General features: G+C 21.1%; 1 protein-coding gene across 8 annotated transcripts; it reads left to right on the top strand.

Moving 5' to 3' along the window:
• The first annotated feature begins 1,208 nt into the window (after positions 1–1,208).
• LOC410157 (ras-related protein Rab-23) lies at positions 1,209–12,546 on the top strand. 8 transcript variants are annotated; one of them, XR_411126.3, is made up of 8 exons: positions 1,213–1,698; positions 5,566–5,687; positions 6,980–7,162; positions 8,517–8,679; positions 9,492–9,571; positions 9,643–9,836; positions 10,391–10,545; positions 12,150–12,285. XR_411126.3 is itself a non-coding variant. In XM_006568137.3 (7 exons), the coding sequence occupies exons 1-7, from the start codon at positions 1,666–1,668 to the stop codon at positions 12,278–12,280; spliced, it is 909 nt and encodes a 302-aa protein (XP_006568200.1). In that variant the 5' UTR covers positions 1,213–1,665; the 3' UTR covers positions 12,281–12,546. The 8 variants fall into 8 exon arrangements, 7 of the variants coding, with proteins under 7 accessions (XP_026299050.1, XP_006568200.1, XP_003251188.1 ...); XM_006568137.3 differs by lacking the exon at positions 10,391–10,545 and having other exon boundaries at positions 12,147–12,546; XM_003251140.4 differs by lacking the exon at positions 10,391–10,545 and having other exon boundaries at positions 1,218–1,698; positions 12,150–12,546.
• The last annotated feature ends 735 nt before the right edge of the window (positions 12,547–13,281 follow it).

The raw sequence follows: 13,281 nt of genomic DNA, 5'->3' as shown, positions 1-13,281 counted from the left end.
TAAGTATAAAGAAACAACTATTATATTATTATTATCACACTTAAAAAAAATAATTTGAAAAAAAAAAAACAGTATAATAAAATATCATCATACTGTTAATTAAAAAAAAAATTAAAAAAGAATTTAAAATTAAATAAGATTTAAAAAAATTTAATTGTTTCTGGTGGTCATCTGATGATTAATTAAAAGTATTTTTTTGTATTATTTCAAAAAATTAAATCTGATAGTAAATAGTATTAAAACTGTGTGATGATAGTAAGAATTTAAAGAATCATTTATGTAGGTTGTCAAACTTTGTACAAAAATAAATTTTTATATAAGCATATATATTTATATTTTGTACAGTTTTATTTGATTGTAATGAAAAAATGATCTTTTATATGTATAAATTTCAGTAAAGCACAAACATTTACATGATTTTTATACAATAAGCACAGTAATTTCTTTACGACTTTTTCAATTAAAAAAACGGAGAATATATTGATATATAAGTATTAATTGTGTGAAATAAAATAAAGCATATACTTTTAAAAATAAACATAAGAACTACGACATCGTTAACGAAATAGTATTATCGTTAATAAAATTGTTTATATATAAGTGTATTATGTCATAATTATTATATTATATGCAAGTTTATAATTTTGTATGTATACATAAATATATATAGTATATATGTATAAATATTATATAATTACATATAGTACATACATATTCATATCTTGCGCGTGCGCATTTGTATGTGCTTAATGTATGTATATATATAAATATATATGTGTATATATGTATACATATAGTACATACATGCATATTTAAAATATTATAAAAACAATTTATCTCTTGTTTGTAATTTTTACTGTTCCTTATCTTTCTTTACTTCTTTCGAATATCTATAATTTACTTACAAGTAATACATATGTATATGTATATGTTTTCTATAGATTAAATTACATTTTAATCATATTTTAATATACTTTTTTATCTTTAATATGTTTAAAATATATCTTTTTATTTTTAATATATTTTAAATATATTATTTTGATTAATTATTTTGTATTATATATATTATTTGATAATATTAATCTATGTTAGAGATATATTTATTATAAATATTTTATATATGCAATATTTTACTGCATGTATTATAAATAGATAAAAAAATTGGAAATTATATATAAAATAATAATTTTAAAAATATGTATTTTATATAAATATTATTTTACAAAACTATAATTGAACTATATGGGTTATTAAATATGTAAAATTTGTTTGAATTTTATTTCAGTTTTTTAATGTTGCTTCAATAGTTGGCAATTGATTCTTGATATGAAATAGAAATATCACTAGGGAAAATTACTAAGCAGTAAGTCTCGACAGGTGTTTTGTACAGGTGTTCAGTTGGACAGTGGCGCGTATTCGCGTGTTCAGTATACCTTGTATACTCTTCGGCATAATAAAGTAATTGATATTAAACAAATACAAAAAAAAAATGTGAAATTTTTTATTTAAAATTTTTAAAAATGTCTCCGTTATGGTGTGATGTGATAGATTCGAAGTATCGTGAAAGGTGATCGTTATTAAGAATAATATTTCCATACGAAAGATCAACGGCAGACATCGTGGGATATTGCAGTTGGATATTATGCTAATCACGTTACGATCAGAATGCGAGAAGAAGAACTTGAGATATCACTCAAGGTGATCAAAAGATTAATTTTCATTTTTAATATTTTTTAATATTATATATTTCTATTTAATATTTTTATGTAATGATCACATTTTTATATTAATGTATCACGTTATATTTTTAATGAACGAAATATAAATTCATGCATTTTTAGATATGGATTAATAATTTAATTAAAAAAAATAGATTATTTATATATACCAGACATAGCTTATATGTACATTTATTATTCTGAAGGTGAAAAATAATAAAATTATATTTAAAATAAAATATTAATAGATTTTGAGTAAAACTATTTTAGTGAGATTTATAAATTAAATTTCAAATCAAATTTCGGAAATGCGTATGCGCAGTAATAAATTTTATTACGAATATACGTATAATATAACAAACCGGCTTATTACATTTTAGGTTAAGTATAATATTTTTTTCATTTCTATTAATAATTAAATAAGAATAAATAAAAAAAATAATTATGAACAAATGTATAGAGAAATAGAAAATATATATATAAAAATTATTATATACTATACATGTTAATATAATTTCAAAAATAAAATATTTACAAAAATGGCATTTGTTTTAAATAGAAACTGATATATTTATTTTAAATTTATAATATTTAAAAAGTTCAAATCATTTTTAAACGACTTTAATAGAAATAAAATAATTTTCTAATTAGAAAATAATAATATTAATATTAATATATATAAATAAAAGAATATGTATATTTTTATTTTTCAGAAATTATAAAAGATATATAGACATAAAGATATATAAATATATAGATTACTATTTGTTAACATTATTTAACCTTGTTTCATTAATTGCAATTTCTTATTTGATCATAACGGTATGTATTAATATTTTCATAGATATATAATTTTAATTTTGCATTTAAAACAATACATATATGCATATGTCGTTATATTTTATTTCGTTATAAAAAAAATAATTCATTTATAAATAGAATGTTATTATATTTAAAATTATGATATATTAACAATTAATATTACAATTTATTTTAAATATAATAATTTAATAATTTATATATTAATAGTAATATAATAAAATAATTTATTATCTTATAATAGTAGTAAATTTGATTTATTAAATAATTTCTATTTTAATTCATTTAAAATTGTTTTTGAATAATATGAGTATAATTTTTTTGGTTGTTTTTATTAAAATTTATTAATAATAATGTTTTTTATATCGTTATTATAATGTTTTATATAATAACATATATATAATTTTTTTTTTGTCACTATGTGATCTTTAATTATGTAAAATGATTCTTTATAAGTTTTATATATTTAAGCAAAAGAATAATTTAATTTTAAAAAATATTTCTTATTTAATTTAAGAAAAAATTTTAATCTGATTTAATTATTTTAAGCTTTATCGTGTTATTCGAATAATAGTCTTTTAATAGAAATATAAAAAAAAATTATTTTTTCATTTGAAAAGTTTTTAGAAAGAATTGATTGCATGATTGCATATTGTTTCTTTCTACTTTCTTTTATGATTTTTAGTGATAAATTCATAGAAATGAAATTATTAATATAATTAAATTACTATCATTATTTAAGATTATAATTAATTATACTTTTTCTAATATTGAACTATAAAATTAAAAATCAGATTATATGAGAAATTCATGAGAAAATTAGTTTAATTGGAATATTCAATCTTAAATATATTTTCAGAATCGTATTTAGAAATTATAACTATTCGGATCCAAAGAAAGAATACTCATTAATTATATAATGTTTTAAATTGGCTAAAAAAATTGATATATAGTCTCTATCGGAATATTTTTTGCAAATATTTTCACAGTTTACGAAAATAAAAGTTTCAAAAATATATATTGAGACATTTTTTTTTTATCTATACATATAATACACTATAAAATGTTTATTTGTACAATTTAATATTACTCATTTAAAATTAGTATAGTATACATTAGTATAGTATACATTTAAAAAATAATTTTACAATATTTTATCAATATAAAGTAATGTGATATACATGTAGATTTTAAATTAAAATGATAATCAATGCGATAAAAATATCTTTCATTATTATTTTACATATTTTTATAAATAGTAAATGTGATAAAAATTCATAGAAAATAATTTCTTTTTGTTAAATTTAAATATTATTTTATTAAATTGTTTGATCTATAAATATATTTTAATTTAAACATAAAAACTTATTATAAAATTATAAAAAAATATTTTATGCAAATGTTTTATTAAAAAAATTTAATGATTTTCTTCAACATATTATTTTTTTTATAAAATTTTAAGAACTATGTATAGATTGAATATAGAAATTATTTTAAGCTTAATTATAGAACATTTAATTTCAATAATTATATTGCAATTTCAAATAATATTATTACTTCAATGTTCCGAAATTCAAATAAATATATAATAAATATTCAATATAGAAATTATGCATAAATCTTATTGATGTTATTTCAAATTTTTGATAAATATTTTTAATATGATATTTGCATTTTGTATATTAAATATTTATCATTAATATCATTAATATTTAATTTTATGAACATTGTATTTATTAAAATCGAATTTTTCATATATAAATTTTAACAAAAGTTTGATCTCAAGGACCGGTTCACGTAGATTTAGGTCCTTATCGATTTAACCTACTTCTTTCTATAGGAAGAACCGTTATCTCGATTTTAATAGAATTTTTTGAAATATTTTAATAAATAAAATTTATTAAAATTTTTAAATTTTTTTAAATTTTTAAAAAAATTTAATTCAATATATCATACACAACATATTGTAAAAAAATATAAAATGGAAATTTTAGTAATATTTTATTCGTTAAAATCAATTAAACTATTGCATGTAAAATTATCTCGTTTAATGATGACATTAATAACTTGCATCAATAAAAAATGACAGCACACCTTTGATATTGATGAGAATACGTATATAATGAAGTGTTTCCTCTTTTTCTTTATATGAAATTATAATGTATAGACTAATAAACATTATATGTATAGACTAATAACTATACATGAAAAACTGTTAATCAACCTGAAATCATAAAAAATATTTGCATACAGTTCAACTAAATTTTTTTCCTCGTTATTTGATTTACTTTTATATTTTCATATTCTCTGTGTTTCGAAAACTAATCGATTTTTATTTTATCAATCATTATATTTAAATCATTATATTCATTAATTCATTAAATGAATCTTTACGCTCGAGGTTCTAATCTTTTTAATATACAATAACAGTATTGATTCTTATAAATATGATCATTTATTATGATATATTTATTGATTGACGAAATGCAATATCGATATTAAAAAAAAACGCTTTATTTTTATAGAATTAAATTTATTCTCTTATTAATAATAATTTTTACAAGTGTATTACGGCTATTAATATCATTGCTATTATCTTTGTTGACATTACCCAATTGTTATAATTTTTTGTTATCATTTCATTATAAATTTTATTTTTTATTTTGATTAAAAAATTTCATTATAAAATTGACGTACTTTGAATGAACAATTTATATTATTTATATATATTCTATTATTATATTTTTATATCGCTCGATCATTTTATAATTGATTAATAAGAAAGTTGCGCGAGAAATTAGTTACAGGATCTATGCTCTTTCTTGCTCGTCTCGACCTACAGATTTTAGAAAGTCCATCTTTTAGATGATCACATACGCATGATATCTTTTGTATAATTTGAAATTGTCCGTAATGATAAATAATGGGATTGTTTGCAAGAAAATTTATTGAAATCGATGATACGAATTTTAATTGAGAGGATTTTAATGAGAGAGCATCAAATGTATATAAAAATCTTTATTTACAGGTGGTGATAGTAGGTAATGGAGCTGTAGGAAAATCGTCAATGATCCAAAGATTTTGTAAAGGTACTTACACAAGGGATTATAAAAAGACGATTGGTGTGGATTTTTTGGAACGGCAGATCGAGTAAGTAAAAATATAATAAAAAAATCGTTTATCATTATTTTTATTTAGTAAAACTTTAAGATTAATTATAAATAAAATGATAAGTTTAACACTTTAAAAATACTAAGAACGATGGACTATATCAAGAGCTTTTCTTTTTCTTTTTATAATCAGATTTTTATTATCGCAGAATCTTTATTAGGTCAATCGAGAAAAATTTATTTAAACGAGCTTCGTGATTGTAAACGATATCTATACCTGTTTGGATAATAAAAAATGTTTTATCCATTTTACTAATCTTGATTACTAATCTCGATGAAAAAAATTTATCATAATATTTTTTTATACTACCTCACAGGTTTTTTTTACATATAAAACATATATTGGTACGTAAAATGCATAATGAAATTCGAAATTCCTTCGATCAGTCGAGAACTCGATCTCATTTATTTGTTCGTATATTATTTATCGTAGGCCTTGAAGTGATTGTTTTTTCAGAAAAATTTTATATCTACAAATATGGATGATCGAAATAATTACATTACGCATGAGTACGCAATATCAAAGAGAAAAATCATAAAGAATTGAATATTTATTTTTAGACAGATTTTTATATCCCTCTATTCAAAAAAATTATCTCACGAAGGAACAAGAATATTAATATCGAACATGGGAGGTAAAAATTCGTTTTCACGCTACGTCGGTCGATAATTAAAGACCATGTTAAAGAAAAATGTATAATAGGCATATTCTGCTTTACATGTGTATTTATATGTTCTTCAAGTTAATTGCATTATATGGAAAAATGATCTTCTTCTCTTCTCATTAATCACGGATTTATCGTTTTCCCAAAAACTAATGAAATGATTTTCTATTACTCTTTAATTTCAATTGTGAAAATTATTATTAAAGTTAGTATATTTAATTAAACCGTTATTTTTTTTTGATGATATTCATAATATGTTTCCATTATTGCTTCGATTATTAAAAAGAAATTATTTTTATTTTAATAATAAATATATTCTAAACGTATATTTTTCTTATAAATTTTTCTAATAAATTGTTTCTCTTGTAAGAATAGAATTAAACGATAAATATAATTTTATAATTTCTTTGAAATCATGAATCGTTCTTCAAATTAGTCCATGATTACACGAATATTTTAATAAGATTAATTAGATCTTCAAAAATTTTTATATAATCAAAATTACATTACAAATTCATTATTTCTTAAATGTTAAATAAAATATTTTGCGTACAGCTATATAGACAAACGGCAAAACGTTTTTCTAAGAACAAGCGTATGTTTCTAGGTCCCTGAGAAATGCGCATGTTATTCGTCTCAACACGAGCTATCGTGGGATACTTCCTGATGCACATTTGCTCCGCGATAATCGTGGTCGCCTTTTTAAGAAGACTTTAAACTACTTTTTGCACCTTCTTTCTTCCAGCGCAATGCACGAAAGTAAAAAACAACCGGAAAAATTTCGCAAATCGTATGTTATGTATCTCTAAACAAGACCAATTATAATGAAACAATTTGACAAATCCTTAAAACATTTTATTATGTCGATCTAATCAAATGGTAATTTGAAATCATTGGTTTCAGTTCGTGTTAATGAAAGCACTGTAACTGTAAATCTTTTAAGTAATGAATGGAAGGTTGGAATTAATTCCGGAATTAAATCAAATAACGGAATGCTAAGACGTTCAATCTTGCGCAAATCTTTATGGACTCGTTTGAAAGAAACGCGGTCGAGTTTTCTCTTTTTCCTTTTCACACATCTTAAGTAGATCGAGGATTTTAAGTCAGACCGGTATTTTGTAACAAATATCGGTACAAACTTTTAAAATTTTAAAAGTTTAAAATTTTCCGATATTATGCATATCTTTTGTAGATTCTTTTTTTTTTTTTTTTCAAGAAGAAAAAAAAAAGAATATTATAAATTCATACATATACATAGTATATTATATATTTCAAGTATAATATACCGCTACCGATGACCTTGGTCACGACAGCCTTTCATCCAGCTTTATTTAATTTGCACGTTTTACATATACATATATTCATTCAGTTGAGAAATATTTTATAGTCAAATTTACATCTTCAATCCATGATTTTTATACAGAAATTCTATGATTCGATAACAAAAAAAAAATATTATTTTCTTATTAATAAGATCGGAATACTTATTCTTTGTTTCGTTATCGTAATATTTAAATATTATTTCATATTTTTTTTTAATGCACTTCTATTTATTTAAAAAAATATTGTTGATGAAAATATATGTCAAAAGAAAAAAGATAAGTATATAATTCCTGTAGGACACTAACGATATTTAGTGGTCGTCGAATTGAACCTAGCTGACAGAAATTCTCCAGTAAGATATATATGGCATACTAGGAATGCTATGTAAAAAGCCATTTACGTATAAATCATTCCATTGTCCGTTCTGATTTACGAAGCAGTGTTACGTCCATGCTATATTTTCAGAAGCTTGAACGTAAATCATTTTAATCGGTTCACAAAATATCAAGAAGATAGAGAACTAAAATATCCTCGAAATATAATAGAAGTTCATTTATTAAAAATTTTAATTAGAAATTTTAATTAAGTTATATCTGATCAATTTGAACTTTTATTGATTGAATCTAATTATTCACGAGTACTTCTATTATTTCAATAAAATATCATGTATAAAAGGAAGAATAATATAGATCATTTAGAAACGAAATTGATCAATTCCATTTTCTAAAAATTCTTAATTTTAAATCCAAAAATATATGATTTAATTTCGAAAAGTTTTCCAAGTATCCTAAGAAAAATAAGAAAAATAATCTGTTTTATAGAGTGGATGGAGAGGATGTAAGACTGATGCTATGGGATACTGCTGGTCAAGAGGAATTCGACGCAATCACTGCGGCTTATTATCGCGGCGCCCATGCCTGCGTCCTCGCTTATTCAGCGACCGACAGAGATTCCTTCGACGCCATTCCTTCGTGGAAACAGAAGGTACGACTCTTGTGCACACGAGACATACACACTATGCTGAACCGGTGCAAGCACGTTTCCGTAGGTAGTCACGACGGATGGTGGAATGTGAAAGTGAAGGTGCCATTAAAGCAGGGGGCTGATTTTAAGTCGCTCCACGACTGAATATTTCTACAGGTAGCAACACACCGGTCTTAGATTGTTTTGCGAAAATACGATTCTTAGAATTATGTTTTGTCTAGAGGAGAATCGATTATAGATATAAATTTATATTTATGAGACTTATGGCGCCTTTTATTCTTAATCTTATTTCATTGAGACATTATACCGAGTAATAATTTTATTTTTTGATTATCCTATTGCATATACTTTAATCAATATATTCTATGTATATAATTGTTAAATTATTTTTGAAATCATATTTTATTAATTATCAATCATATTTTATTTTTTATTTTTATATATTATTATTTTATTTGATTATTTATAACAAAAAATTATAGTTCGAGATCATTAAACATTCTCTTGAATTTCTTTCATAGAAACTTGTACGTTCGCTTTTTTTCTTTCTTTTCGGAGAAATATAAACGAGACAGAAGTAACTAAGTTTTATATAGATATAAATACGCAACGAATATAACTATATAAATAAATGTGTCATTGCGAATTGTATTTTATTCAGATATAATTTTTCTACAAATTTAAACTAATTAAATAACCGTATTTCAAATTAATTTAATAATAGTTTTCTCCACCTCTTTTTTGACCGCTTAAAATATAGCTACTTTGTTAATGATTCACAGACAATAAAAACAACGATTTGTTTTTTTCAGGTGAAAAATGAGTGCGGTGAAATTCCCACGGTTCTTGTACAAAATAAGATGGACCTTGTTGATCAATGTGTCATTGATTTGTAAGTCTAACATCTAGTTTGCTTAATTAATAGTGCAATTTCAAATAATCTCAAGCATAGTATTGTTTCAGAGATGAAGCTGAGAGGCTTGGTCATATCCTAGGTTGTAAACTTTTAAGAACATCAGTGAAAGAAGATGTCGGAGTTATGAGCGTTTTCCGGCATTTGGCGTCACGATGTCTTCATGAAATGCGTCGTTGTGATGACGATTATCAGGACGATTTAAGATTATACTCTGCCGGACCTAGATCTCCTTCTGTAATAAGTAACTACTTTTTGCTTTTTTCTTATTCTTTCGTGTGATGTGTAATATTCCTCAATGCGATAGTTATATATTTAATTCTTCAATATATTCATTCTGCTGTAGATTTATTATTCTATAACAGAAAAATATTTTGATAAATAAAATAGATTTTAAGAAATCTAAACAAATATCTTTTTATATTAGTCATACATCTAGATTAGTTAAAATCTAGATTAATTAGAAGTTATTTACAGGATATTAAGATATTTATAATGCAAGAAAAATAAATATGCATATTCGATAAAATAATATATAATCGGTTCATTAAACCGATATAAAAATTATAGTCATATAATAATAAAACTAGTTTTTGGACGATTAAAAATAAAAAATTACTATTTTTAATTTCAATATTTTTTTCAATATAACATTTTTAATTTTCTTAATAAATTAATAATTTTCTTAATAAATTATTTTTATAAATTTACTTATAATTTAATTTTAATAAAATAAAGTTAAAAGTTTTTAAAATTAATCTAACAATTTCTTGTAAACTAAAGATTCATTCGTTTCAGACGTGTATTGAAGAACATAGAAAATTGAAAATGAATGATATCATTGACCGCGATTTGCTATTAAACACATTGATTTGTACAAATAAGAACAATGGAATAGTGTTGATTCAGTGTGTGGCCGATTCAACATAGATGCTGACCAATTGTTTTAACCGGTAATACGTAACTATGTGAAAAAAACAGTGTGCTTTCTTGAAAACTGCTTGAGAAAATGCATAATGTATTAACTATATTGGATATGTATCCTTGTATTTATGGCTTGAATTGATTTTATTGATACATCGTCATCATATTCGTGACTCGTAAGGAAATAAATGTATCAAATCGAATTCAAAATAGATTTCTGTTTTTTCAACTTTTTTCTTTAATATATTTTTTATTTCAAATCTGAAGAATATTTTAGTATCAGAATTAATTTATCATGGATAAAAACGAAAAAAAAATTAAATGAGATTTTTTTTTTGTTTAATTTAAATTAAGATTTAAAAAATAATGATAAATTTATCATTGATATTGTATTTTATTAATCAGTTATATAATATAATGAAATCTATAGGTAAACTAACAATTTAATAAATTTAATTTTCTTTAAAGAAAATAATTATCTAAATAAAAAATATATGAAACAATTTTAAATAATATTTTTTAATAATTCTTCTCTATAAGATTTATCTTAAAAAAAGAGAAGAAGTATAAACAATTTAAAAATGTTTAAATATGATTTTAAATATAATGTTTTATTTATTTATTAATTTAATTTAATGTTAATTATTTAAAGTATAAAATAAAAAAGAATTTTGTTAAGTACCGAAAATAAATATTCATTAATGTTATTTAGAATTACTATCGAGAATTTTAAATAATTTCCTGTAAAATATAAAGATATAAATATATACATACAAAGATATATCTTCAGATCGCATGACTAATAGCATTGATCTTAATAACATATAAATGTACATAATACATACTGATTTCTATATTTTATGTTTTATTGGACATTACTCAAAAAAAAAAAAAAAAAAAAAACAAATTATTCAAAACGAACTTTTTGTTTCGATAGTTATGTCACAAAGAACTTCTAACAATTTTGAATTAAATTAAGTTCTCATAAAACAAATATATATTTATTTAAAAATAAATTATGTAAATTATATAAATGAATCGAAGAAAAAGAATTATATAAAAATAAAGAAAGAATTATATTCTTGTATGATGAAATTATACAATAAATATATAACAAAATATAATGATTAAAATAATATACTTTCATATTAAAATGAAAAAAAAAACAAAGATATTAAAAGAATTTTTAAATTGTTTCACAACTTATAACATTACGGAAATTAAGTATGAAACCTTTATATCATTGAATTGATTTTTAATATCTTAATTATTTAATAATTGATATTTCTTTTTAATGTAATAAATCTTTTTAATTGAATAAATAGAGAAAATTATACAATATAGAATTACTCGAATATAATTAATTTATTTGTAAACATAAATTCTACAAATTGTTTATAGAATATATTTACAGAAGTAACAAAATATTTTAATTAGTATGTATAAAACAATTTGAAGTATATATCTATGTAATATAATACATTAATGTGTGAATGTGAAATTTTAATAGAAGATTTTTATCTTTCTCTCTCTAGATCTTTAATAATTTTGTAATTTATGAAAATATATATATATATATATATATATACATACATACATAATACATACATATATGCATATATATATGTTGTAGGCGCATTTAGTCCAAATGGATCCACATGTAGTCGGAGTATGGGGAATGGTACCATAGTTTTGCGGTCAGGAGCCAAAACAAAGAATCATAAGAAAAGGAATTTTGTAAAAAATGCTTGTAGATTGCTTTAGTCTTTGTATGGATAAATATGTGAAAACTATAATGAATGCTTTAACCATGTACAGATTTATATATTCATATTTATAAGATATAAATAATTTTCATTCCAATATTTCGACACTTACAAATTGATTTAAGATTATTATAAAATACGCACAACATAAAGTATCAAAAACATAACAAGAAAAGATTAATGCAATTATCTTTAAACAATATTGTTATATCGATTAATTTGTAATATATACTTGCTTTGATTACATATAGAACTATCATTATATTTCTATAGTTTATTTCAATTACATATTGAATATTTATTATAATTATAAATGAAAAAATAATCCCAATTTATATAATTTTATTCAAATAATTTTATTAAATAAAAAAAAAAAGAATTAGGAATTTAGGAAATATAAAGTACAAAATAAAAAGAAAACAAAAAATATAATAAAAAAATATACTGAAACATTTTTATACATTGAATTTCTCTTATTGAATATTAATTTTTCTAAATGTTTTAATGTTATTATGAATATGTGTAAATATATTTCTTCTTGTTCCCTGTATGATTTTTTATTTCTCAATCAAATATATATCTTTTATAATCTCTATTAAAAACATGAAATTTTTATATTTTTGTAAATATATTATTTGTATTGAAGATGAATATAGTGATATTCACTGTTCATATACTGAATTAAGTTAAATTATAAATAATTAATAAAAAAAAATGATATAATTTTAAATATCATAATTAAATAAAATAGCATGTTTATAATTAAAGAAATTTTAAAGAATTCCAAATTCTTAGAAAATATTGAAATATATATTAATTTATATATAAACAAATACTGATATAATTAACCAAATATGCTAGTTTATAAGAAAGAAAATATTATATTGATATAAACAATATTTTTTGTGAATGATAATACAAATTATTAATAAAAATAAAGCATTATAATTTTTATATCTAAATTTTAATTTATATTAATACCTCAAGAAAATTGTAAAG

This window comes from Apis mellifera, linkage group LG1, assembly GCF_003254395.2.
Source record: "Apis mellifera strain DH4 linkage group LG1, Amel_HAv3.1, whole genome shotgun sequence".
In the NCBI taxonomy this organism is placed as follows: Eukaryota; Metazoa; Arthropoda; class Insecta; order Hymenoptera; family Apidae; genus Apis; species Apis mellifera.
The sequence above is the reverse complement of the archived record's forward strand: the minus strand, read 5'-3'. Positions and strand labels throughout refer to the sequence as shown.